This window comes from Stegodyphus dumicola, chromosome 2 (assembly GCF_044657685.1).
Source record: "Stegodyphus dumicola isolate Sdum_Otavi_A_Nest chromosome 2, ASM4465768v1".
Taxonomy (NCBI): Eukaryota; Metazoa; Arthropoda; class Arachnida; order Araneae; family Eresidae; genus Stegodyphus; species Stegodyphus dumicola.
Genome location: NC_140769.1, coordinates 114,292,706 through 114,319,505, shown reverse-complemented (window position 1 = coordinate 114,319,505; position 26,800 = coordinate 114,292,706). Strand labels below are relative to the sequence as shown.

Sequence of the window (26,800 nt, the reverse complement as noted above, 5' to 3'; positions counted from 1 at the left end):
TACCATCTGCTCATGTATATAAATGTGCCATGTACCTATTGATTATGAAATGGAATGATATAAGCATTGTAAATAGGTGTAGCATTGTACATAAGAAGCTGTACCCCTGCACCCGCATACATTTCAACATAACGTGACACAGTAAGGCAAAATATCAACCTAGTGTCCTATTATGAAATTAATAAGCACCTATTACTAGTTATAACATTATTTTATGGATCTAGAGTTTAAGTATATGAAGTAAGTATCAAATGTTTATGTCACCAATGACTACTATGTACCAAATATAAGCGTATATACGCTTTTGTCTATATGCAATTGTGTATGTCATTGTTTATATGTAATTGTACACATGTATCTACTAGTGTCATCACATATCTTGGCACTGTATAGTTAATATACATCTATTACGCACTGAATAATCCTGTACCTAATGTGTCTGTACACAAAATGTCTGTATATATGTATATGAATTTATGTTCCGTATATATGATAATGTAACTACGCATCTGCACATTTTATCCTGTAACACGGCACCGTATCTCAAAGAACTAACTAGAGCCCCACTCTAAAATTAATTGCACCAATTATCTGTTCAGCATTGCATTAAGTACCTATTGTTAATGTATGTTAAAGTAGCACTTACCTAACGCTTGGGTATCCACTAATTACTGTGTACCTAATACACGTGTTTTAATATCTTTGTACATTGGTTAATGTACTTAGGAAACAGTACAAATAATTCAGTAGCAAGACATTGTACCACACAGTACTAATCTAGGGACTAACTTTTAATTCACTGTACTAATTACTTATTCCAGCATAACATTGCGCACCTAATATTTCAGTATGTACATGTCTTCTGTAATCTAATGATAATGCTTCAAAGGATCATAGTGTACTCAACATATGAGTACACATTATGTATATATGCTATCGTATCCATGCTTTTGCATACACCTTGTAACATGGCAATGTATTATCCAGTGTTTAACATTAATTAGCTTTAACGCCATTGTATGAAGTACCAAATTTGTATGTATGTTTATGTATTAGTATATTAGCACAATGAATACGTATGGTTATCTAGATAAAGGTGGACGTGGCGCTATACCGATTAACCGTATTGGTAGAGGGTTGGTGCCCACGTCCTCTGTCGCATGTCGCATGTTTGATGGTTGTCCCGTTGTTGTGTGGGACCAGGAGGAAACGATTCTGGAGGTAACTGTCAAATATGCCATAGATGTTACGGGGGCATCGAGATGAGCGGAGAGCTTGTTTAAAGGCAGGCCACCAGAGGCTGTCAAAGGCACTCTGAAGGTCAACTGAGACAAAGGCCATGTGAAGCTGTTGTTCTTTGTTGTGGTGGATTATCCGTCGAACTTCCTCCAGAGCATGCAGTGTGGAGAGGCCAGAGCGGAAGCCGAACTGCCTACTGCTTAGGATGCGGTTGTCTAGCAGATGAAAGATGAGTCTTTGTACTATTAGTTTTTCGTAGACTTTCCCTAGAGCCGGCAACAGGCAGATCGGTCATAGAGAGCTTGGGTTTTGATGATCTTTGTTCTTTTTAGTGAAAAAGACTACATGACCAGTTTTAAAGGCGCTTGGGAAGAGCTCATGTTTCAGTAGGGTGTTGCAGAAGTGAAGAAAGGAGATGGGATGTGATTTGTAGGCGACCTTGAGGATGCTATAGTCTAGGCCGTCACGGCCTGGTGCTTTCTTCTTGGGCAGGGTAAGTTAGATAGGTACTAAGTATAACTAAGGATAGGAAGACTGTATAATATTTACATTATCTAATTTTACAAAAAATGAATTTTTTAAAAATTTTAAAATCTCCAAAACCTGAATGAAGGCTTATGTGTAACAATTTTCGTAACTAGAAATAGAACGTGAATGCGTGTATGAATACGTGAATGCGTATCATGAATACGTGTTATGAAAATTACAAAATGCCTATTAAGATCCTTACGTAAGGATCTTCCTTACGTAAGGTCCTAAGATCCTTACGTAAGGATCTTAATAGGCATCTTGTATACACTAAAATTAAGAAACATCAGTCTGATAAGTTTATAACATGAAAAATAATTTTAATTATTGAAATGAAATATTATTTTTTGTATTTGTGACCATTTGTATTACTTACTATTACAGTAATACAAATGGTTCTGTTTTGAATTACTGTTACAGAAGTAAAGAACTGATGATCAGTAATTGTTTACATATATCCAACTGATATGTGCTGATTGTAGGAAAAGACATGAACAAAACAGGTCACATTCTTGCTAGTGACAGTTAATCAAATAAACGAAACAAACCATAGTTGGTCAGCTATCCTGCTGACGGAATACGGTCAAAGAAATTGATTGATTCAGTAGATTTTCTGGCATACCATTACAAAAAGGACACGCAATGTGTATCTAAATACATAGAGATAGAGAGCATAATTTTAAAATCCTTTATTTTATTCCAAAAAATCTATACAAAAAAGAAATGCATGAAAAAATCAGTTAAGCGGTTTCATTCAAACTCCTCTGAATAGACTCTTGTAATAGAATAGAACTCAAAAAGACTGCAATAGAAGTTCTAAAATTAGCAGTTGTACATCTTCTTAACCCGAGTGATATCAGATTTGGTCATTCCTTGTTTATAATAAGGATCAAGAAGTCTTTGCCCATTTTTGGCTACCATTGTATCCGATCTGCCGTCTTTAGAGAAAGCTTTGTTTCCGTAGATCATCACAGAGTCGTAATCGAATGGGGTGAGCAGTAAGTTTTGCGCATAGGAGAGCTTCACGAAATTTGACTCCATTCCTGGCAAAGGAAATGTATATACTGTTAAGAATTTTGTATATATGTAAACAATTTTAGTGAAATTACAAGTGAAATTGTAGTACCTTTTATATAATATAACATGAAAAGTCTGAAGAAACGAAGCTTTGCTGGAAAAGTAAAAGTATAGAGGCAAGTCTATTTAACATCGAGGTAAATAGCTATCTCGGTAAACTATTGAGATAGTGCCACGCTGGCGATAAGTTGCCAAACTTGGAGACCACTTCTCGACAGTTCAGTCCGGTTCCTGTATAACTGTAGCTGAACTGTAATTGATCCCTATTTGTAATTGAAACTGCATCCGGCCCCCATATGTAACTTTAAACGTATATGCCTTTCAGTAATTTCGAGAAATGGAAGGTACTATAGATTTCTGGACGGCTGAAGGAAAACTATATAACATCGGACATAACATCATTCCACAATTGTTAAGAGTATTGAGGCATCTGTAAGAGCTTCGCCTTGTTAGATGTGTTTTGCATTCCGATTTGCTAACCGTTATTAGTTATTTGAAGTATAACTACTGATTGTGCACCTTGATACTGAGATGATCTGTATCAAGGTGCTTTTGTGGAACTTTCCAGAACTATAAAGTGTTCCTTGAACGGAATGATCTGATGAACGTCAAAATGACATGAAAGGAAGAAGAACTTGGGATACGGAAATGATTAGTGTTTCAGTTCATTTAAGACGACACAGGAGGGAGAAACGACATAAAAGAAAAGTTAAAAAGTAGTAAATTTCTCATTCAGAATGTACTTTGTAAGGTTGGAGTTTGCTCAGAATATCGTGTTATGCCTCGAATAATGCTTACCAGCAAGTTTCAAAACTAGATAGAGGTAGGATAGTTGCCTATCGAAAGTGTAGATTATCGTTCCGTGATATTGCCGGTAGCACTAGTCGACACCCAACCATTGTCATTTGAATACGGAATCAATGGATTGCTGAGGGTCATGCTGAACGGTATGCAGGATCACAACGTCCTCTCTGATTAACGTCAGATATACATTGCGAGGTCTGCTCTGCAAAACCGTACGACCGCATCATGTCCATTAGTCAAGAAATGGGTATGTTTGCAGCACGCCGAGTATCAGCTCGTAAGGTGCGTCGACGTTTTCAGTCGACAATCAGTAGGATGACCATTACTTCGGCTTCCCTTAACAATGCAGTATAGAGAGATAGAGAGAGACGGTGACTCTGGTGCGCCAAACGATAAAGCTGGGTACAGGAATGTCACAATGTCGCCTTTTCAAACGAGTCACGGTTCTACGTGCAGTATTCTGATCCCCGTATACATGTCTGGAGTGTCCGATGAGACCGCACGTTGCCTGCTTGAATTCTATATTTGCATAGATAGCTATTGAGTACACGACGCCCACATCTCTAGTTCGGATGAACGGTCATTTGAACGCAGATGGGTACATTTCAGACATCTTACGTCCAGTGGTTGTGTCCTATCTTCGAGTCTCCCAAACGCCCTGTTCCAACAGGATAATGCAAGACCACATATTGTACGTCGTGTTCTGGCCTTTCTCGATCCACAGGTTATTCGACTGCTGCCCTGGCATGCGCGGTCTGCAGATCTGTCATCTATTGAAAACATCTGGTCATGAGTTGCTGAGAGACTGGCCCATCACCCCTTTCGAGCTAATAGGTTTGATGAAGTGTGGCATGGACTTGAAGCAGCATGGAATGAGTTGCCCATTCCTGTCATCCAAGCCCAGTTTTGCTCCATGCCTAATGGTGTAAGGGCCGTTTTAGCTGCCAGGATGTTTTAGCTGTTTCTACTAATTTCGCATCCCTGTTGCTTACAAATTTAATCATACTGTTTACATGCAATAAATATCTTTTTTTTATTTGCTTTCTTTCATGGTGTTGCAATTTTAATGGCCAACAGTGTAGTTTTATCGAGCTAGCATCGTTTCTGTGTGCTTTTAACCCATTAAGAATCCATACGAAGGCGGCAATATTATGTTACGTGTAACAGAATCTATATTTTATAGTTTAATATGGAAGTAAAAGATTAAAACATATAATTATAGTTTACCTCTTCGGACATTTTCCAAATATATTACAAGGAACTGATCTCTGTCTGATCTGTTCTGTTCATGGTAAAATCCTAAAGCATGGGCTAATTCGTGGACTACTGTTCCTACATAATGACAACCAACACCCAAAGACACTGGTTGCTGACCACCAATTTTTCCAACGTTAGAGTAGCACCTGTTGGATAAAAATCTTATGTATAATCAATAACAAAAAAATGCACATTTGTTTACATAAGACTTCATACCAATAAGGGTAATTTCAATTATATGAATCAACAACAAGCGTACTTTCCATTTATTCTAACTAATAGTAACTACCTAATAGTGTCTAAAAGTATCTAGAAATACTGGAAGTATTCTAACTAATACAATCTAAAGGACTAGAAAAATATTAAATCTACTAAACTTTGTTAGCAAAAAAGTCATTGTAAATTTAAGAAGGTACTGGGATTAGCATTCAGTAAGAAATAATAGCATAAAAAAAAAGACAAATTAGAGTCGGAAATTTTAATATCGGTAAATTGTGAAAACTAGCCTTTTTTAATGAAAAGTTAACATTTTATTTCCGATAATTTAATAAATTACGTATAACAATATAATGGTGAATGCGTTACTGCTTAAATTCTACCCGAAAAGTCTCACAGATTTAAAGCAAATTTTACACCCAGTGAACTTATACACTGACTACCAATAAGTATTTGGACACCTATGCAAGTGACGATATCTGTGGTCCTAAGGTACGTTACGGACTCCGCCGGTATATATAGTGTAGGAAACAGCATCGGCTTTAGTCGCATGCAAGATGCCTTGTAGTTCGGAGCTCTTTGATTTCGAGAAAGGTATAATTATCGAGTATCACAAATGTGGCCAATCCTTAAGGGGCATATCTAGCGATCTGAAGTATCCAAAATCGACAGGGGCCTATGTGATTAAGAAGTGGAAGGTGAGCGGTGATTGTCGGAATGTGCCCCGAGTCTGCAGACCAGCGAAACTGGGAGATAGAGACCGACGAGTGCTGTCCAGAGAAATTCGGAAGAACCGCACCCAACCGATGGCCCTCATCCGCGAGGAGTTTCAAAGGCATCCGGGAGTATTGTTTCAATGAATACCCTCCGTAAGGAAGCACATCTGCTTGGTTTTCATGGTCATGCTGCTGCCCTTAAGCCTTTGATCACAAAGTCCAACCGCGCTGCTCGTTTAATGTGGTGCAAAGCACATCGAAATTGGACCGTAGATCAGTGGAAACGGGTTCTTGGGAGTGACGAATCAAGGTTCACCCTTTACCGTTCGGATGGCAGAGTCTGGGTCTGGCGTCTACCTGGAGAACGTCTTCTGCCAGAATGCATTGTGCCAACAGTCAAGTTCGACGTTAACCAAGGTATGGTGCCAATGGAGTTCATCGAATGGACTGGCCTGCCCAGAGTCCAGACCTGAACCCTATCGATAACCTCTGGGACGAGTTGTATCGCCGAATTCAGGGGTGCACTACCCGTGCAAAATCGGTGAAGGAACTTCTATGTCTTCTCCAAGCCGAGTGGAAATAAATACCACTAGCTGTCATACAAAGACTTGCGGAAAGTATGCCCCGGAGGTAACGCTGTAATTACCTCTCGTGTGCCCCCACGCTGTAATTACCTCTCGTGGAGGCTCTACCAACTATTGATTTTGAATATAGTTAGTTTTTCTTTTCTATCACAGGTGTCCAAATACTTATTGGTAGTCAGTGTATCTAGTAACTGACAGGATATTTGCATTATGACAAATTAAATGTGCTGTCGGAGCATTGTATTATGAAAACATTATATATAGCTTGAGTTAATTTTAAGTAGCGAACCTATGAATGTTTTCATGAGTAATATAAAAGAAAGAAGAATTGCTTATTTTGAAATTCTCGTATCGTTTTTAGTTTCATGAGTGTTTTTAATCAAAATCTGATATAGCAAAGATTATGAAACTTTTAAAAAACCAGTAAAATTTTAATTACTAAGAGAATGGCGAAACTAACTGAACCTACATGCAAGAAAAAGAAGATGCTACCGGAATGCGAGAAGTAATAAGTGACTCTGATTCCAAAATTTTCTATAAACCAGTTACTTTTATATCTTTTATTACATAATTTTTGAAAGGGAGAAATGTCTTTCCTAATAAAGAAGAATCCCATAAAAATTAACTCTGAAAGAGAGTCAAGGCATCAAAAAGAACTGGGATATTTCGAATAGGAAAACGTAAGGGAAAATATATTCGAATAGCATATAATTTTTTAATGACTACCAGAGAGAGAAGAATTAAATGTAAGCAAAATTTTTCAGTGCCTTGCAGTTTTTTAATGCAAAAATTAGACCACAACTCCACACCTTCAGATCTCACTTAGACCAGAGTTTACATAAATTATGTTTTTTGCTCACTTAATTTCTAAAAAGAGCTAATAAATAGAAAAAAAATAGTTACATACGTAAAGGGCGACTTTTTTTCATTGTTTTCATAATCAAGAGACTTACAGATATAACAATTTGTTAACTAACTATTTTGAATTACTTACTGTTTTTAAACTGCATGGGTTTTGCATTTTATATTCAAAAATACAGTTTATTTTTATGCATTTTAACCCTTTCTAAGATTGTTAGTGTCTAAGTTATAGATTGGCTGCTTTCGTCTTACTTGCTTTCGAGTTTTCAATAAAACTTTTGAAAAGAAAAAATACCAGGAAACTGCCACCAAACTGCTTTAATTGGCACTTTTACGGAATTGCTTCTAATTGAAAACGTAGACGAAGTTATAATCTCTATCTACAGTAAACTCGCTGTCTATGATGTTGATCTTTGAAATCACCAGTACTTTTGAGAGGATAAACAAACATTAATATGGAATATTGTGATACTTTTAATTCTTATCCTCATGGCAAAATGATTGTTTTACTAAAAACAAAAGTAATTATTTCTCGATGTTAAGTTTATCATGCACACTTGATTCGGCGACTACGATTTAACATTTTTGAAATGATTCATCACATTCGGAAGCTAAGGTTTTTCTTTCGTCACGCTCCCAATATTTTGGCTCCACCAAGAGATCGCTTTTGTTCGTCTGATTTTAAAATCGATTCAGTCTATCTAAAGCACTTTAGTATTGATATTCGAATTTTATTTTACAAACATTTTGATCTTGAAGTGTTATCAAAGACGTTTTGAAGAAGAACGCTCTGCGTTTTCAACATTTTTTTAACATATTTCAAGAACTTTAAATGAGATAATTTATCATGACTACCGATTTGTATCCATCATCTGCTAGAGGACCAATTTAACAAATTAACAAAATTCCTTTAGACTCTATATTGTATATTGTCATTAAAACAATAATCCGAACGACGCTAGTGTATTTCGGGAAGTCTCTATGCCAGCGATTCTCAATTTTTATTACTCTATTCTTCTCCTTTACATAAAATGCCAGTATATCATTACCTCCAGATCTTTGACATTTTTTATGAGGTGTTTTTCAGATAGTAAATATGCAGAGTTTCCCTTCATTTGAATTACCAATTATTTTAATTTTGGTACCTTTCCTGAACTTCTTATTTCCCCTTGCATTGAGTATACTCCTTGAGTATTTAAACAGCTGAAGCGAGAAGATTAGACGGAGTGTGATTTCGCTAGTATAGCTCACGTCAGCTACGTTTTCCTGCAGCTGTTATTCTTAGTTGAGGCTACGCATTCTAGCCGTTTATAAAATTTATCGTCGGTGTAAGTGGCTGAGTCAGCCTTAAAGCGTCAGCCTTGAGTAGAATTGTCTTCGACCATACCGGCTTCGAACTGAGCTACGATGACCTGAGAAGGCATGTCTGTCTGGGATGTCCGAGGGAATGGTGGGATATTGATCTGGTTGTTTCCCGTCTCACAGCCCGATAGCAGGGTGTTATATCTCGGGTGTCATTCAGTTTTATAGGTGGACCCATTTGCTTGTCATCTCTGACACATTTAAAGTACGGCGACACATGCTTGATATTATACGTAGCATCACGTTGCTTTTCTTTTGAAAGACGGCGGGTTTACATTTCAAGAAGTAATGTCTTACCAAACACAGCACTCATTCTACAGATTGTTTTCATTACTTGTCCTGGCCATCTGAGTAGCCAGATCTCTTCCCAGTAGAGTTTGTTTTAGATCTGATGAGAAATCTTCATATACCATCCCAAGATGTCACCGATCCATCTCGATAGGTGTAGAGAGTTTAGAAAGAAATCCAGCACGAGGTCTTCTATTAACTCTATGAGTTAGTGTCAAGCCGGAAAAGTATGCCTAATATTCAGAGGTGAGCCAACACCTTACTGATTTATTAAGCTGTTCAGTTTCCTGAATAAAGTATTCTGTTATTTTGAAATTTAAATCACTTCTTTTTTTTTTTTTTTTGAGTATGCATTTATCAATAATTATCGAATCCTTTGCATTCAGATTAATTTTTCTTGGTGCATCTTTTATTTGTTTATATATTTATTTTCGTCTTAGAGTATATACTAACCAAATTTGACTTTGGTCCACAAGAAAAAATAGAATTTGAGTCCTTAATTAATTTCTTTGAAAAGGAAATCTAATTTGAATCCAGAAAATTGCTGTTCAATAAATTTCAGTTTTCTAAATTATAATTTAATGTTTAGTAAATAAAATTATGTAGCAAAGAGTTTCTTAATTTTAATATAGTATCCTATATACATAAAAGCGTCGCGCAGCAGCACCACAGGTCTGGGGATCGATCCTCGGGCTGAGCAAGATTGACTCAGACTTTCATCCCTTGAGTGGGTTGATGAATTGGGTACCAAGTTTGCTTTGGGACTAAACACCGGGGCTTCTGCGACACGCTGACCACTTGTCCAGGCAAGGTGCACAAGCATCCCGGAGCCCACGGTCCAGAGAGCAGATATCAGGGCACTGCCGGCCATGACTCTCTAAGGGCTGTTTGTGCAGCGGAGTTTTGCTTTTTTATATACATAACTTATAATATCATAATTTTGCTAAAAATATCATTATGTTTTCAAATATTCCGTACCCATGCAGCCCTCACATATAGCGAAATTCCGTACAATTCCTGCTTCGTTAAACTACATTAAACTGTAAACTGTATGTAACAAGAATATAGATACATTTTACATTCTGTTCTCTTTCTCCTCAAATGGGAAAAAAAAGATGCAAATTGCAACTAATAAAAAGTAAAACGCAAAATGTGTCAAGAATCGATTATATCAGGATATCACGCTCCCTTTGTAGAAATTATTGCCAAATGTAAATCCGAAGCTTAAATAGTTTATCTTTTCCGCTAGAGCATTATGTATGAGTTTTTGTATTGCCAGTTTGTCTCAATATCTTTTAGTTATAATATTTATTATAACGATATTCCTCACACACATTGTTGAAAAGTGAAAATCTTCCAATCAATTCAGTGCTATATTTCCACTAAAATAGTTTTTATTTTTGTGCTAACTTGCTTCTTTCAGTTATATGGGAATCCCAAAAACTATTGAATGCTACTTTCAACAAAAGATGATAAGTTAGTTGCTAGCTATTTTGTGAGGCAACATAATGATTTTTGTGATTGATGCCATTCATACGAAACGTCATTTGAAATGTAATTTTTAATTACCCTTGTCCCGAGAAGATTCTGATGTAGTCCTTTTCAACGGTCCTGGGAACGAATTTGACGCATGTTTTATCATGGTAGTTTTTCATTCCTCTCAAGATGAGATCTGTCTTTGTAGCTGTTAAAGGGTAAAAATGAGATGATTAATATCAAGAAAAAAGTTTTATTACAGTATTATTACCCATTTTTCCTATGTTTTATGTTTTAAATCACTTTCGTAATAAAAAGGAATTTTGTAAATGTATATATGCCATGTGACAATTAGGTTTAAACTGCTGACAAATTATAGCGATTCCACAAAGAAGACAGGGTAGCGTTTCCTCCTTACTGAATTTCTAGACCATATGTAGATAATATACAGAATAAATATTCCTTTGTTCTGCAGATGCAGATTCAACTTAGATAGTTCACCAACAGCTGGAAACATCTGAGATCAAAGGATTTAACGATTTCCTTTTACGAGTAACTTTTCTCGTAAAAGGAAATCCGTTTTTTCTGTCCCTCTCTTAACCCCCCCCTCCGGGGGTTGACTCAGGCGAACGCCTTAGTCCTGGTTAGGATCTGTACCTAGGCACTCTCAATCACGAGGGCATAATAACAGACTTCACAGAAGGGCTCTCGGGCCCTTCTGTGAAGAAGGGCACTAAGAAGGCACTAAGGGCTCTCGGGACAGAGCAAGGCTCGGCAGGGACCATACTGGTACTGCCTTGTCTTCTCTTGCTCTGTGGGGTCGCAACAGGGTTGATTGATCAAGGGCGGGACGGCTCTTAATTCCGATAGGCGCCATTAAGGTCGCATTAGGACGGAAGCCGTCTCGTTCCATCAGCGTTGTCTCTCTCTTACATTACTATGTCCTTTTCCTCGCTCGCTCGAGGTTGCTCAGAGTTTCTACGACTTACTGACTTGTTACTAGGGCTGTGGCTACAGAGCATTGCTCGATAAGTTACTAAATTTGTCGGCGACTCTAATGTTTATAGGGGATTGGGGGAAATTGCCTTGAGAATTCCCACGCTCCAACTTAGAACGCGGTCCATTGCCATCTACAGAAAGTTTTGGAGACAGGTGGCTGATACACATTATTAAACTGGCAATTTAATGCATGGGAGCTACCTTGGGGGGGGGGAACAATCTCATGCTCACAAGCGGCCGTTCGAATTTGTTCTGGTCTTTCGGATCACCATGGTTATGAAGTGAAAATCCTGAAAGTTTTAGTTACATTTTGGTTAAACAGCTGTATACATTACAGCTATTACGATTTAGAAAGCTTACTTTCAATTCAACAATTTACATGCCGTTAGTTATTTTCCTGCCTGTGTTGCCATTAGCAACAAGCTAACAGAGTTTGGTAGATGAGAGTTGAATTTTATCTAAAATAGGTAGGAAAGCTTATATCCAGAACTATATTTGAGTTACCAAAAATTTAATTTAATTTTTTATTTGCTTTATGTAATTTTATTGCCATTTTTTCATGAAAGTGTTGTGTGTTTTAATATAATAGTGCATGGTAGTGCTGTGTGTTTTAATTTAATTAGGTTTAGCCTTTGATTTAAATGGCAAAATAAAGTTTCGTTATTATTTGATGAATTTATGAGAGCCAATGCTGCAGAAAACAATGTGATGTAGCGAAACTACATCCGAAAGTTAGTGAGGTAAAGGCCAGTATGATTACTGAACACGAGCTATGGGAACATAGGCTACTGAATCGCTATAACAGAAACAAAAGTAAACTGATTTATCCAGTTAAAAAGATATTACTGCTATCGAGATCTACATCCCATCCTTTTATTGAAAGCCTTTCTATAATCCTTTTTTAATACGTTGCTGAAATAACGTTTGCATTCGCTATAATGTCTAGGAAATGTACGTATTAAGTTAAAATTTTCGGATATTTTATTTTTTGACACCAAAGACCAGACATTTTACAGAATGACTGGTTTTCATTCATTGCCTGCAGCACAAATACGTCAATAATAGAATTCGAAACATACTATTAAATAACAAAATAATCTGTAAAAAAGTTCGAAATATCCAAAGATTTCCTACAGTCCAGAGAATTTATCGTACTGTAAGTAAATAAATTCTGTTCCTTATTTGAGATTATTATTGACATAACGATATCATTTTCGTTTAATCAATTTCTGAAAATGCCTGAACTTGATCAAAAGACTTAATATACACCAGCTATTTGAGTTTCCCTAAATTTTTGCAGGTTACACATTTTACAAAATTTATAGATCAATATTCATGTGTTGTATAGATTCCTCTAAATTTTAATAACTTCTAAAATTATACTTTTTATAACATTCAAATGAAAAAAAAGTTAAGGAATCAATAACAAGCTACGGATGAATGGAGTTCTATCGTAAAAAGGAAAAAATACTTAAGTATTAATAAAATGCCTGTCTAATAAAGAAATAACTTGTTCTTAGATCTAAAAACTTACATAAGGAAGAATCGATGACGTAAGGAACTTTAGCTCCAGGCCATCGGTATCTTGTCTGTGGAATGGCATTTCTTTCTGGATCCTGAAATATACGTTTTGATTAGTAGATTGGTATCAAAAATGTTTCTTGTCAGTCAGTGCTTATACCAAATAGTATTGAAAAGTTAACCAAAAAATTTTGGGGTTCTTTAGTAATGAAATAGAGGATTCATGAAGTCTGGGAAGTGCGTTTTATATGAAAATGATTGAAAACGCTTTTATTTAATTCAGGCATTTTATAAGATGCAGAGAAAAATTTAATAAGTTTCAAAGTTATACCATTAATGGCATAACACAGGTCATAATGATATTCATTTTCTACTCATTTCAGTCCATATTTTGGGAAGAATCTCTGATGTAATGCGTGCAGTTGCCTGTATGATTTACTCTTTGATGTGGGTAAGATTATTATATTTTTTATGCTAACTACTTTTTTATACTTAGTTAGTTGAGATACTGTTTCGAAGCTTTGTATATTTCGTTTTAGGATAATGTTCGCCCAGGTACCTGAGTGTCTTAAATACCGTTCCACAAAAGAAGCAGTGATTCTTGGATTGCCAAGAAAGGATCTTCTGTTCTTTACAAAATCCTTGGAAAATTGCGATCCCATTCTGCTAAACTGAAAATACATAGGATTTCTAGTTGCTTTCTTCATGATGCAACTTTGCATCTTTCGAATGGCAGACCTTGGAATGTATTTTTTTCTAGATAACTTGTTCTTGATTCACATCGTGCGGCTGCAGTTGCAAATTTTAGGATGCTGATTGAGCACGATCGACTCCGAGCTCATGTTCTTTGTTTTAACATTGTGGACTGTCCTAGGTGTTCTCTTTGTATGAGCGAGCAAGATATGGCTGCTCTACATTTGGACGAAAGTCCTGCAGTATCTGCTTTTAATTGCCGAGAAAAGCCCGTTGTCTAATGGCTTAGTAGCCAAACGAAAGCATTTGATAAATAAAAAAAATATTTGAAGTGAATGAGATATTTTAAAACGGCACTTACATTTGGACCATCAATTCCGGCCATGTCACCTCCGAACAAGTCGGGATTCTGCATTGCAATGCGGCTGAGCTCTGAAACATAATATCACAGCTGCGTTAATTTCGAATATGTTATTCTGCTATTATCAGCATTACAGAACTTTTCACGAATCATACTTACATAAATTTTGTTCTACAAGTGATCAGAAAGAAAATCTGATAAATTCTTTTAAACAAACAGCAGTAAAATGTGCTGAAAAGGTCTTTAATTTAGAGCTGAAATCACAATGGATATTTTCCAGATGCTATTGTGATTTTAAATACCTAGATATTTGAAACACATTGAAGAGATTAGTACTGAAAACGTATGATTTCCTTGATGTCTAATCACCTATAAGTTTACTTCTGGCGACCGGTTCCAATAAAGATGAAGTAAACTACTCTTTAGCATTTTCAACAGCATGGGTTAGGTTAAATGAAAAAGCATTTGAGGGCTATCTGCCTGCCGGTTTTAAGATATTAGATTGAAATGAATGCAATCAATATCTTCTCTATCTACACAGAAAATATTTTTTTTTACTCATTTATTACGTGCGTCGATATTAGGCACTACACGGAAAGGGACGGATACCACATGGAGGACGTTTTAAGGGAAACTGGCTTGTGTCCACGTTACACATGCAGGAAAACTACCAAAACATTCACGAAGCCAACCTATTCAACGGGACTCAAACTGCGGACAGAACTGCGAGTGTTCAACAGTTTTCGAACTCAGTTGCTGGTGGGTCTTTGAAATGATACTGAGTTCTAAGTTTAAGATTTTTCATTTTATTCAGGAAGTTTTATTTAAAATTTAGAGTGAAGACTGACATAAATTTATTTGAATAGTTTCTCAATTTATTAGACGATATATTATTTATTAGAAGTGAGATAATAAGAAAATGTTCACTTAATGCTTAGATGTCATCGTTTTACCCTTAACATGCTTTTTTTAAAGGTAAATACCGAATTCTCTACTCATGATGAGCTATCATAGACAAAATGTTTCAACTGAAATTTTTTTTCAGGTCACTTGATTAGCCTCTTTTACTAAGAATAGTTATAGTGTTCTGAAACTATTGTAGTCTGAAGCTTCATTTATACGTATGAAAAAACACCGACCAGTTTTTCCACGAATCTGAGTAAAACAGAACGTTGAAAGCTGATTACAGAAATTGAGAAACTTATAATGGTAAGATTAGAGCTATTAATGATGTATATTTTAAGTAAAATACGGTTACCTTCCTAAATTCAAACCTTTTAAAGCATGTAATAGCATTATGTCCAATCTCATATAATATTTCTTCAATTGTAAAGTGAATCATTTTCCTCCAAACAATTGTCATTGAGAAGAAGTGGCTTCTTACAATCGATAGCGTCTTAAAGTAACAGATTTTTTTCGACTTTGTTAATTATTCCAAAATAATTTTTTAAATGCTAATTTAATTAAATATTCTGTTGTTGTTAAAAAATCAAAGTTGATTCCTAAACAAATATTTATACATGTGTAAGGTTTCTGTTTATTAACTCATTATCTTATCTATACTGCCACATCTACTTGCGTTAGCTCCGACCAGAACACAAATTCATTACTTGAATATAAAATTCCTCAAAGTTAAAAAGGAGAACTTTTTCAGTGAAGTGGATCTTCCTAGCCCTGAGATTTCTTCTCCTAGCTCTGAGAATTACTTTAGGTGCATTAATCTTTTGGTAGCTGAGTTTGCTCGAGATTGTAGAACCAATTTTATTAAGTCAAAGTTTGATAGAAATATATTTTGTGAATTTATGTGCTAAATACTTTGATTTTTGCGCTTTTATGCTAGCTTAGTAGATTTTAGACCAGCAAGTAGCAGAGATTAAATTGTAAACACTCATTATATTGTTTGGAGTAATAGCATGAAATTTCACTCGCATTACACAGAATTTCGAACTTACCTTTAGTCAAAAATAGCTAATTATTTATTCAGAAGCCATGAATGAAGTTCAAATCAGTGAAAGAAACAGAAATAAGCAGCAAATATTATTAGGAGTTTTAAATCACAGGAATCTTGAAATTCTTTTTACAAAATCGTCATGAAGTAAGGGTAGTTTTAGTGTTAATTTAATCAAATGAATCTGGTTTCGTATTTCTTTGCATGAGAGGTATTTAAATCTTTTCTGTTCTAAAAATTATCTAGTAAATAATTTTTACTGAATAATTAATCTTACATGAATCTTAAAGAAAAGAAAATGTCCTTTTCTTAAAAAACCCCTCTGTTCCGTCTTTTTGGTAGATAGGTGGCGCTCTTGATGCGCGCCGATGAAAAATATTCCACTTGACGCTTGAACATGAAGAATGACGCATGTCATATTTATTTGATGCTTGATTATGTTTCATGGCCGCTATAGGCGGAAGTAATATAAGTAATATAAGTTTATCGTTAATAAATGTTATTTCTATATTCCGTGAACTCTTGAAATTTTGATTTGAAATTCTAATGCTCTCCCAACCTTGACTCCTGAAACAAAACGATCTTCGAATTTATGACTCATGAAGAGAGACAACACACACACATTTTCTGGTGTCTGAAACCCGCGACAAGGGGAATTACCTTTTGAAAGGTAAGAAATTTGATTTATTTGTTCTTGGTATCTATCTTTGAAAACGAAACATAATGGATGATTTAGCAAAAGAGAAAAAGAAACGTGCTATTGTACGTAGTAAAGTTACTACACTTCTAAATAAACTTGAGAAATTATTATCGGAAGAATTAAGTAAAGAACATGTAGAAGATTTAAATTCATCATATGAATTGTTAATTGAATACCATGAGAAACTTAAAACTCTTGACTCAAAGATCGATGCTCTCATAATTGATGAAAAAGAATATGATAACGAACTACTTGTATGTGAAGAGTATGATGAAAAAATTATAACGTTTAAAGCTAAGAATGTTAGTAAAGTAAAGAAAATTAACAGTAATGAAGTTGTTGAAAGAAGTATAATTACAACTAGTAATGGTATTAGTAGTACTCTGAGTGGTAATAATGTTGTTACAAGTAGTGCTTCAGTAAAGTTACCTAAATTAAATATTGAAAAATTTGCTGGTGATCCCAGTAAATGGCTCGAATTCTTTAATTCGTATGATAATGCTATTCATTCTAATCCAAGTTTATCTAAAATAGATAAGTTTACATATTTGAAAAGTTTATTATCTGGTTCAGCATATAATTGTGTTTCTGGTTATGCTTTATCTGAAGAAAATTATGATCTATGTATTAAAAGTTTAGAAGAGAGGTTTGGTCGTAAAGATGTTATTATATCAAAATTCATCCAGATGTTGTTACAGTTAGAACCAGTTAAAAGTTCTTCAAATGTTTTTGAGTTAAGAAAACTCTATGATCAGTTACAAATCTGCGTTAGAAATTTAAGTAGTTTAGATGTTACTAGCGGTTCATACGGAGAGTTATTGAACCCAATAATTCTTAAATTGTTACCTGAAGATTTAGCTCTTGAATTCCATAGAAAAAGAACATCTAACCAAAATATAGAAGTAAGTGAATTAATAGAGTTCATTAAAATAGAAACTGAATGCCGAGAAGCAAGCATTTTGATTAATAGCTCTAAAGGTAATAAATACACAGGGGTTAATCCTAAACAAGGGTTCAAAAATTATAAAGTCAAATCACAAGCTTCTGCTTTTAATTCATCGGTAAAAATGTTTTGCATATTCTGCAAATCAAACGAACATACATCTGCCGGATGTTTGAAATTTTCCGACGAACAAAAACGAAACAAATTGAAACATGAAGGTTGCTGTTATAGATGCTTTCTGAGATCACATTTGCGGGCGTTTTGTCGATCAAAAATACAACCATGCGAAAATTGTAACGACAAAAATCATAATAAACTTTTCTGCCGTTTGAAATCGAAAGAAATGGGAGATGTTAACTCCGCAGATACGCAAAATAAAACTTTAGTATCTACTTCCCACTGTAACACTCTAAAACCTGAAAATAGTGTGCTTTTACAGACATGTTCTGTTATTGCTCAAAGCAAAAATAAATCGAGAATCGTAAGATTATTAATTGATTCAGGTAGTGAACGAAACTTCATCACCCACAAGTTAGCGCGCGATTTGGAATTACAAGTCATTAGAAAAGAATTTCTAACAATTTATTCGTTTGGAAATCAGCGCGGTAACTCGCAAGAATTTGATGTATATAGTCTAAAAATAAAAAATAAAAACGATGATCGCTGCCTTGTTGTAGAAGCTATCGGGATAGAATTAATATCATCAATAAACTTCCAGGCACCATCAACATGTCAAAACATTAAAGAATTTATGACTAAAAAGGGCTTGGAACTTTCGGATACAAGTCCCGTTAATGAGAACATAAATATTCTGCTTGGCGCGGAGCATTTCTGGTATATACAAACAGGAAGTAATTCAATGATAAATGATGGTTTGTTTATAGTACCGACCATATTTGGATACACAGTGATGGGTAAAGTAAAAAATAATAATACTCGAATTAACGCGTTGTTTTTATCTACCGTTGAAGGAAACACATTTGATTTGCAGTCATTTTGGAAATTGGATTTGCTAGGAATTGAAAATGAAAACAAAACATTTTCGGAAACTGATTTGGATACTATTAAGCATTTTAACGACAGTTTAAAATTTAATAACGGCAGATACGAAACAAAACTCTTTTGGAAGGACAATAAATCACAACTCGCTGATAATTTTTTCGTTGCTAAACAACGATTTCTAGGACTTAAGCATAAATTAAAGGGAAATGATTTCCTATATAATGAATATGATAATATAATTAGAGAACAAGTTGAAAGGGGGATTGTTGAACAATGTAAGTTTGTTGAAAATGAACCTAACTGTTATTATATGCCTCATAGGCCCGTTATACGTGAAGGAAAAGTAACAACAAGAATAAGAATAGTTTATGATGCCTCTTCTAAGTCTGAAGGAGCTAAATCGTTAAATGAATGTTTGATATCAGGCCCTAATTTAAATCCTAACTTGCTGGATATAATTTTAAAATTTCGCGTACATAAAGTTGCATTTTGTGCAGACATAGAGAAGGCTTTTCACCAAATTCAAATTGATAGTGAAGATAGAAATTTTTTAAGGTTCTTATGGTTTGATCATTCTTACGACAATAGTGACAATAGTTTAGGCTTTAAGGTTTTCCGAATGTGCCGAGTGCCGTTTGGAATGACAACAAGTCCGTTTATTTTGTCCGCCACTATCAAACATCATATTAAGGGTTATGAAAAGAAATATAGCAAAGCTGTTGACATGTTAAATAAGTCCCTATATGTTGATGATCTTATCCATGGAGCAGACTCCGTTGAAGAAGTTTTCTCATTATCAACTGATGCAGTTAAAATTCTTCAAGACGCTGGTATGAACTTAAGAAAATTTGAATCAAATTCCGTATCTTTAAAAAATCAGTGGCAAGATATTGGTTTAATTAATAAGGAAGATAATTTGGATAAGAAAACGTTAAAGGTGCTGGGAATAATTTGGGATTTGGATGAGGACACATTAAAATTAGATGTACAAGAACTTTTACAACCAGTTGACTGGAAACACGTTACAAAGCGAAAGGTATTACAGATTGTGGCAAAAATTTATGACCCAGTTGGATTCATTGCACCCTTTGTTATCAGAATAAAATTCTTATTACAAGAGTTATGGGAATTGGGTATTGAATGGGACACAATTTTGCCCAGCTATTTGAGTGAAAAATTTAAAACTTGGTACTTTGAAATTGAAGTTATTCTCAACTTGTGTATTCCTAGAAAATACATATTAAATGATGAATGTGTAAATTTCGATAAAATAGAGCTTTTTGTCTTTTGTGACGCCAGCCTCAAGGGATATGGAGCTGTTGCATATTTTCGTGATCCTGATTCTTGCTGTACGTCTTTTGTTCTTTCAAAGAGCCGTGTATCCCCACTTAAAAAATTAACCTTGCCTCGTTTAGAACTTATGGGAGCCATTATTGCCGCAAGAATAGTTAAATATTTAAGGGAATTATTTAATATCCAAGAAGATAATGTATTTTGTTTTAGTGACTCTAAAATTGTTCTTCACTGGATCAGGAGTACCGCTGATAAATGGAAACCCTTTGTTGCTAATCGTGTACGTGAAATACAAGATGTTGTATCACTTTCGCAATGGAAATACTGTAAGGGAAATGACAATCCGGCTGACATAGTTTCACGTGGATTAAGAGCTTCTGATCTAGTGGAAAATAAACTTTGGTTCAATGGACCAGTGTGGTTAAAAGAGAAAAATGTACCATCATCATCTTTTGATCCTTTGATCGAGCCTATGGTGGAAGAGGTACAGGTAGAACAGCGTCAAACTACTGTATGTTCTGTTATTAGCCAAGAGGCTGAATTTGAATTGACATCCAGGTTTTCATCCTGGAAAAAATTGAAACGCGTAACTGCATGGTGTTTAAGATTCTGCCTCAATATTAAACCTACATCTTTAAAACTCAAGGGTTTTTTAACAGTTCAAGAATTGGATAAGGCAAGCAATTTGATTTTTAAAATCATGCAAAATTCCGAATTTAGAGAAGAAATTAGACTTTTGAAAGCAGGGAAGAAATTGAATCTCAGCAGTAAAATCCTGAAATTAAATCCTTTTCTTGATAGAGAAGAAATCCTTAGAGTCGGTGGTAGACTCTGTAACTCGAATCTTTCAGAAAACACAAAGTATCCAATCATTCTTCCCAAAAGTCACCAAGTTACTGAATTGATAGTCAAACACTTTCACGAAGTGAACCTTCACGGAGGAGCCACATTAACATTATCTGCTCTGCGACAGAAATATTGGATCATTAATGGCCGAGAAATTGTAAGAAAAATAATTTGGAAATGTATAAAATGTTTTAAAAATCGAACAAGCACATCCAGTCAGATAATGGGCGACCTACCTGCTTCTCGCGTATTGCCGGATAGAACATTCTCGAATACAGGACTAGATTTTGCAGGCCCCTTTTTAATTAAAGCTAGGAAAGGAAGAGGAGGAACGAGATATAAATGTTATGTTTGCCTTTACATATATTTCACCACAAAGGCCATTCACATAGAAGTGGTCAGTGATCTAACAACCGAAGCATTCCTAGCATCTCTGAAAAGATTTGTGTCACGCAGAGGAAAACCCAAGAAAATCTTTTCCGATAGAGGAACCAACTTTGTTGGGGCTGATCGAGAATTAAGAAGATACATAGCTACACTTTCCTCTGACGAAGCATTTCAAAACTACCTGAGCGGTGAAAATATTCAATGGATCTTCAATCCTCCTGCTGCCCCTCACTTTGGAGGCCTTTGGGAGGCTGGAGTGAAACAAATGAAGATTCACTTAACCCTTTGAAGGGCACCGGTATATAATATATACCGTTTGTTTGTCAATTTTTTAACCTCCGAAAAAATGCTAATTTTTCTACACCTAAAGCTATAATCGTAAGTTTCTAGTGTTTCCTTTGAATTCTAAATGGTAGCATCACCCTATGAATGCTCAATATTTTGCAGTTATGAAATTAATATACCTCTTTGCAAGGTATCATGTTGGAAGATTGATAAATTCTATTGGAGGGAAAGAAAAGATTCAAAACCTGCAAATATATGACGTACACATGCTGAATCTTATATATTTACTTCATTTTTGTCAGAAATGATAATTAACAGAAGATTATTTATACGATTTTAAAACCGGTATATAATATATACCGGCGCCCACACTGAGGGTACCACGCCAATAGATGGCAGCACCATTCTTCTCCTTTTATAATCTGTGACATGACAGAATTTCTTTATTATTACAACAGTTTATGATGAAATATGATTAATTTATAAGTCGTTTAGGATTCAGTATTATGTTCATGGAGGAATGGGGAGTTTATTGACTCTGCGCTAGGACTGAATACAAGTATATTAGTTTCATTTATTCTTTGTGTACTCAGCTCGAGTTTCATTCGTCTGTGTTTAGCTAAAATTTTTATTTCAGCACTTATCTCTTTTCCAAGAGAAAGACTCATCGATTTCAAATTTGCCATCTGGGGTCAAAACTTTACACAATTGTGGGGGTTAAATGTGGCATGTTAGCCCCCAAAAGACACCCGTTGCTAAGTGTTTTCCAAAATTCTAGAATGCAAGGAAAATGAAAAAGGTGATTGACAACCAATTTGTCATTCGGGAGTCACGCCTTCTTCCCTTTGTGAGGTATGATAAGATCACACAAAGGGAAAGCTCACTTAAAATGGAAATGTACTTAAGGTCCATCTCACCCGAAGTCGCGAGCTCTCTGTCGCTCTTCCTTCACAAAAACTGCTGGTTTGAAAGCATGCTTTTATTCTTTAGGGAAATTCTTTGTTAATTTCAGATGAAAGACTAGAGAACACAAGAGAAATCTGCGCTCTCGTTGATAGAAATAGGTTGTTTCCAAAATAAATTCTCACAGTTGGTGAAAGGAGGAAAAATATTTCTAAGACCCGTTTTAGATGCAAACTCAAATTTATCCAAAAGTTGAAAAGAAGCCCCTATGCAGCCAAAGGGGTTGAAAATCAGAATAAGAGCTTTGAGGTGTATCAAATAATAAAATTGTTTAACGGCGTTTCTTCCTGAACAAAATGATACATTACAACCTATATTTACAAAAAATAAAAAAGGGACCCTTACGGTCCTTGATGATCTAAAGTGTGTGTGCGTGGAGGGGGGGGGGTGCGATTCTTCGTATCATAGTATGAAGCATGGTTGTTTTTTCACATATTATCTAAAGTATAAAATACAACTTCAAAAATGCAACATACTTTCTCAGCTGAGTCGGTCGTAGTGCTTCACTTTTCAATTTTTTTAATTTTCGGCTGAGTTACATCTGCTTGTACTATTATACTAGTTCAGTTACAGCATGATACGATTTACACATGAAGTGTTATATTTGCTAAATTTTTTTATAAAATAATATTGAATTTAAATCAAGTTGAAAAGCTTTTTACCCATATTTTACATAAGTATGTTCAGCTGGGTTGCGTCATCAAAATGCATAAAAAAACATAAATTTTATTTTTAAAATTTTAAATTTCTGTCAAAATTTAAAAAAAATTGTCTTTAGACTTACATAACTATATTCAAGAACTCATCACTACAGACGCACATCAAAATTACCCACAATTAATTTTAAAAACAAAGATTAATAGTTGGCAGCTACCTGGAAAAAAATGTCCTAGAGGGGCGCCGGTATAAAATATATACCGGCTCTCAAAATTCAGGATTTCGCTCTAGATTTTTTTTAAGTCTCAATTTTGTATCCTTAGGGTCCATAAGTTATAGTTCATGCAAAATTTTACCACAGTTTAAATTATTTTATATACCGCCCCTCAAAGGGTTAAAGCGGACTATTGGGACCCAGGTTCTGACATACGAAGAATTTCACACCTTAATTACACAGATCGAGGCGTATTTGAATTCAAGGCCAATAGTTTCCATCTCATCTGACCCTGAAGATTTTAATCCTTTAACACCTGGACATTTCCTAATTGGGACTACATTAACCGCAATTCCTGAACCTGATTTTACAAATAATAAGCTAACACCTGCTGAAAGATGGAAATTGACACAGCAAATTTTCCAGAGCTTTTGGAAACGTTGGTCTAGAGATTATCTTTCACAATTACAAGGGCGTACCAAATGGTTGAGGGATAAACCAAATTTAGCCCTCAATGACTTAGTCTTGATAAAGGACGAAAATTTGCCTCCATTAAAGTGGCGACTTGGACGAGTAATTGAACTATATCCTGGTGCTGATGAAAAAGTTCGTGTTGTGAAACTAAAAACTTTATTGGGCGAAATGAAGCGTTCTATACATAAACTTTCCCGCTTACCATTGAGTGAATAAGACTCTAAAAAAAACCATTAATTGTATATTCATAATTTGTGTCTTTATTATTATTATTAATTCAATTATGTTTCAGATTCAGAGAATGGACCACAATTGTGGATTATGGTAATTTAGCAGTTTCATTATTTTGTTTTCCTTCTAGAGATTGTAAGTATGTTTTATTTGTAAAATTTTGTGCTAAATTTAATGTTGTTATTCAATTTAAATTTGTCATTATGCATTTTTATTTTATATGATATACTGTTGAACTTGGAAAACTTGTTTGAATCTAAAATTGAAGATTTTTATAACGATGTTGTAATGAACCAATGTTCATCGGGGCGGAGTATGTTCCGTCTTTTTGGTAGATAGGTGGCGCTCTTGATGCGCGCCGATGAAAAATATTCCACTTGACGCTTGAACATGAAGAATGACGCATGTCATATTTATTTGATGCTTGATTATGTTTCATGGCCGCTATAGGCGGAAGTAATATAAGTAATATAAGTTTATCGTTAATAAATGTTATTTCTATGTTCCGTGAACTCTTGAAATTTTGATTTGAAATTCTAATGCTCTCCCAACCTTGACTCCTGAAACGAAACGATCTTTGAATTTATGACTCATGAAGAGAGACAACACACACACACCCTCTGATTAATAGATTCATAGCTCAGTCGGTTAAAATCTTCTGCTTTATCTGAAGATTGAGTTATAAAACTATATATATATTTATGCGAACAGAATTTAAGATTTTTGGCAGATTCGCAGATGGTATGAAACTTATACTTAAGAAGGTATTTGATTATGGCAAAGCACTTGAAGGTTAGCTCGCTTTAACGGAGGGATGCCTTCGTGAAGAAAGATTTAAGGGAAACTGGTTTATTTATTCGGACCAGCCTGTTCGACTATTAAAAGCACGAAAACGCCCATGCAACCAGCGTATTCGAGGGATTCGAACGTCGAACCGAACTACCAGTGGTCAGCAACTTGACTGCTCGGCAATTGGTGGGTTATACTTAAAAAATAAACATTTGCAAAGGAATTTACTAATGTTTTTCAGATTTTTGACAATTAGCAGCTCTGATACGCATAAGTGCATTAGTATTGAGATCTTTGTAAGAAAGACTAATGGGAAAACAAGTAAAACTATAAACTAAAAAGGCCAATTTAAATGCTGATGACCTGGCAGAAAAATACAAATAGATCTTTTGCGTTATGAAGAGAATTTAAAGTTGAAAGAAGGGAGCCCTTCGGGACTTAATCTCTTACAGCATTCTCTTTGTTCTCAAATGACTTCCTTAAAATGGTATTTTAGATGCACCAGGACAAATCTGAAATCATAGTTAACAGTAAACAGATGCAAGATTTCGAACTACTGAAGAGTCAAGAAATATTTTCTAAGGATTTAAAGTTTAGAAATTACCAATCTACTACTGAAGCTAAGATGTCATCTCCAATCAATATAATAAACTGTGATATAAGATTTCTAAAAGTAAGTTAACTAAAATTATGTTAAATTATGTTATTTGCAGTTATACACCATGTCCGCAAAAGTCCTTAGCCTGGCCTTTATTTTCGTAATCATCGTTGGTCATTGGTTCCAGGTACAAAAGTATTTTAAATGTGCACAGAATAATGTGTTCTTATTTTTTAACTTAAAGTTATTTATTTTATTAAAAATAAGAAATCTTACATTTTGTACATTACTCCAGTCCCTATACTTACATTTAAGAAAATGTTGTACTCATTATAAAAAATAAAACACGAAAGGTTTGACTCGTGTACGGCAAAAAATTAGCCTACTGTGTCTACTGGTCTCTGTGAATCTGGAAATCTACTTGGACCAAGCCATGAAACTACCGGGGTATGTATGGTGTGATTTGTTTTATCGTGGCTTCTCTGGACCGTTCTTCATTGACCGCACAGTTACCGATGAGGAGTATTTGCAGAAGCCAGAGATATTGCCTTCCATTAAAGATCTCTAGGCAAAGAACATTTTTGTCTCCAAGAAGATGGGAACCCAGCGTACGACCATCCTCTTTTCAGGATGTTTCTTAATAAAAAGCTAGGTTGAAGAGGGTTTGTCGACTATCCTCCATATTTCTCAGATCTCACGCCTCTAGCGTTTACGTATGGGGACTCCATAAATCATTCACTCACAAAAACCTTCTTCAGCGCATAGCTGATCATAGCAAACACAATACAGTAGAAAACATTAAAATATGAAGCTACCAAAAGTGGGATTTTCCTTCTATTCGTTTGTAGGGTTTTCCTTATTTTGCATAACAAATTTATTTAAAGTTGTTTTGAAGTGCATTCTTGCACTCGTTTATTTTTCAGATTTAATTTGTATTATAATCTACGTTTAGTTACCACCGCAAGTGAACGGTGTTTTGTAACGCACAAAGTCCGTGCTTTTCTATTAAATTAGTTTGATTTAATAAAGGGTTATTTTGCTCCTTTCTTCTGTGTTGGTATTTAATTCACTCCTGTGCGAGAATTCTCCAAGTTCACTCTAGGATCTATGTTAGTGTATGTGGAGTAGAGATAGGTCTTACACGTTTAACAATTATTCCCAATTAAATAGTGTATACAGTTTTTGAGCCACTCTATGTATTAAAAGTTAAAACATGTTTTTTATATTTAGATTTATCAAAAATTATTACCGAAAAGAATACCAATTTATGAAAAAAGTAATGAAAATACTTTTAATAATGAAATTTAAATGAATAAAATATTAAATTGATCACCTTCATCATCGACCTCCGCAAGGACCACAGTGGCCAGAGCAAAAGCAAGTACCACGAACAGCTTCATATTGACCCTTGAGAAACAAACTAAACTGTGAGTGACTTCGGTTCGTCCGTTTGTCTTTTGAAATACCACTCTTATCTCCAAGCTATCT

General features: G+C 35.0%; 1 protein-coding gene across 1 annotated transcript; it reads right to left on the bottom strand.

The window, feature by feature from the left end:
• Positions 1-2,441: 2,441 nt before the first annotated feature.
• On the bottom strand, positions 2,442-26,800 carry LOC118187529 (astacin-like metalloprotease toxin 5). The gene is made up of 6 exons (XM_035357770.2): positions 26,646-26,800; positions 13,983-14,053; positions 12,942-13,023; positions 10,502-10,616; positions 4,876-5,051; positions 2,442-2,810 (listed from the first exon to the last, which is right to left on the bottom strand). Exons 1-6 carry the CDS (start codon positions 26,710-26,712, stop codon positions 2,590-2,592), a joined length of 732 nt encoding a protein of 243 aa, XP_035213661.1. The 5' UTR covers positions 26,713-26,800; the 3' UTR covers positions 2,442-2,589.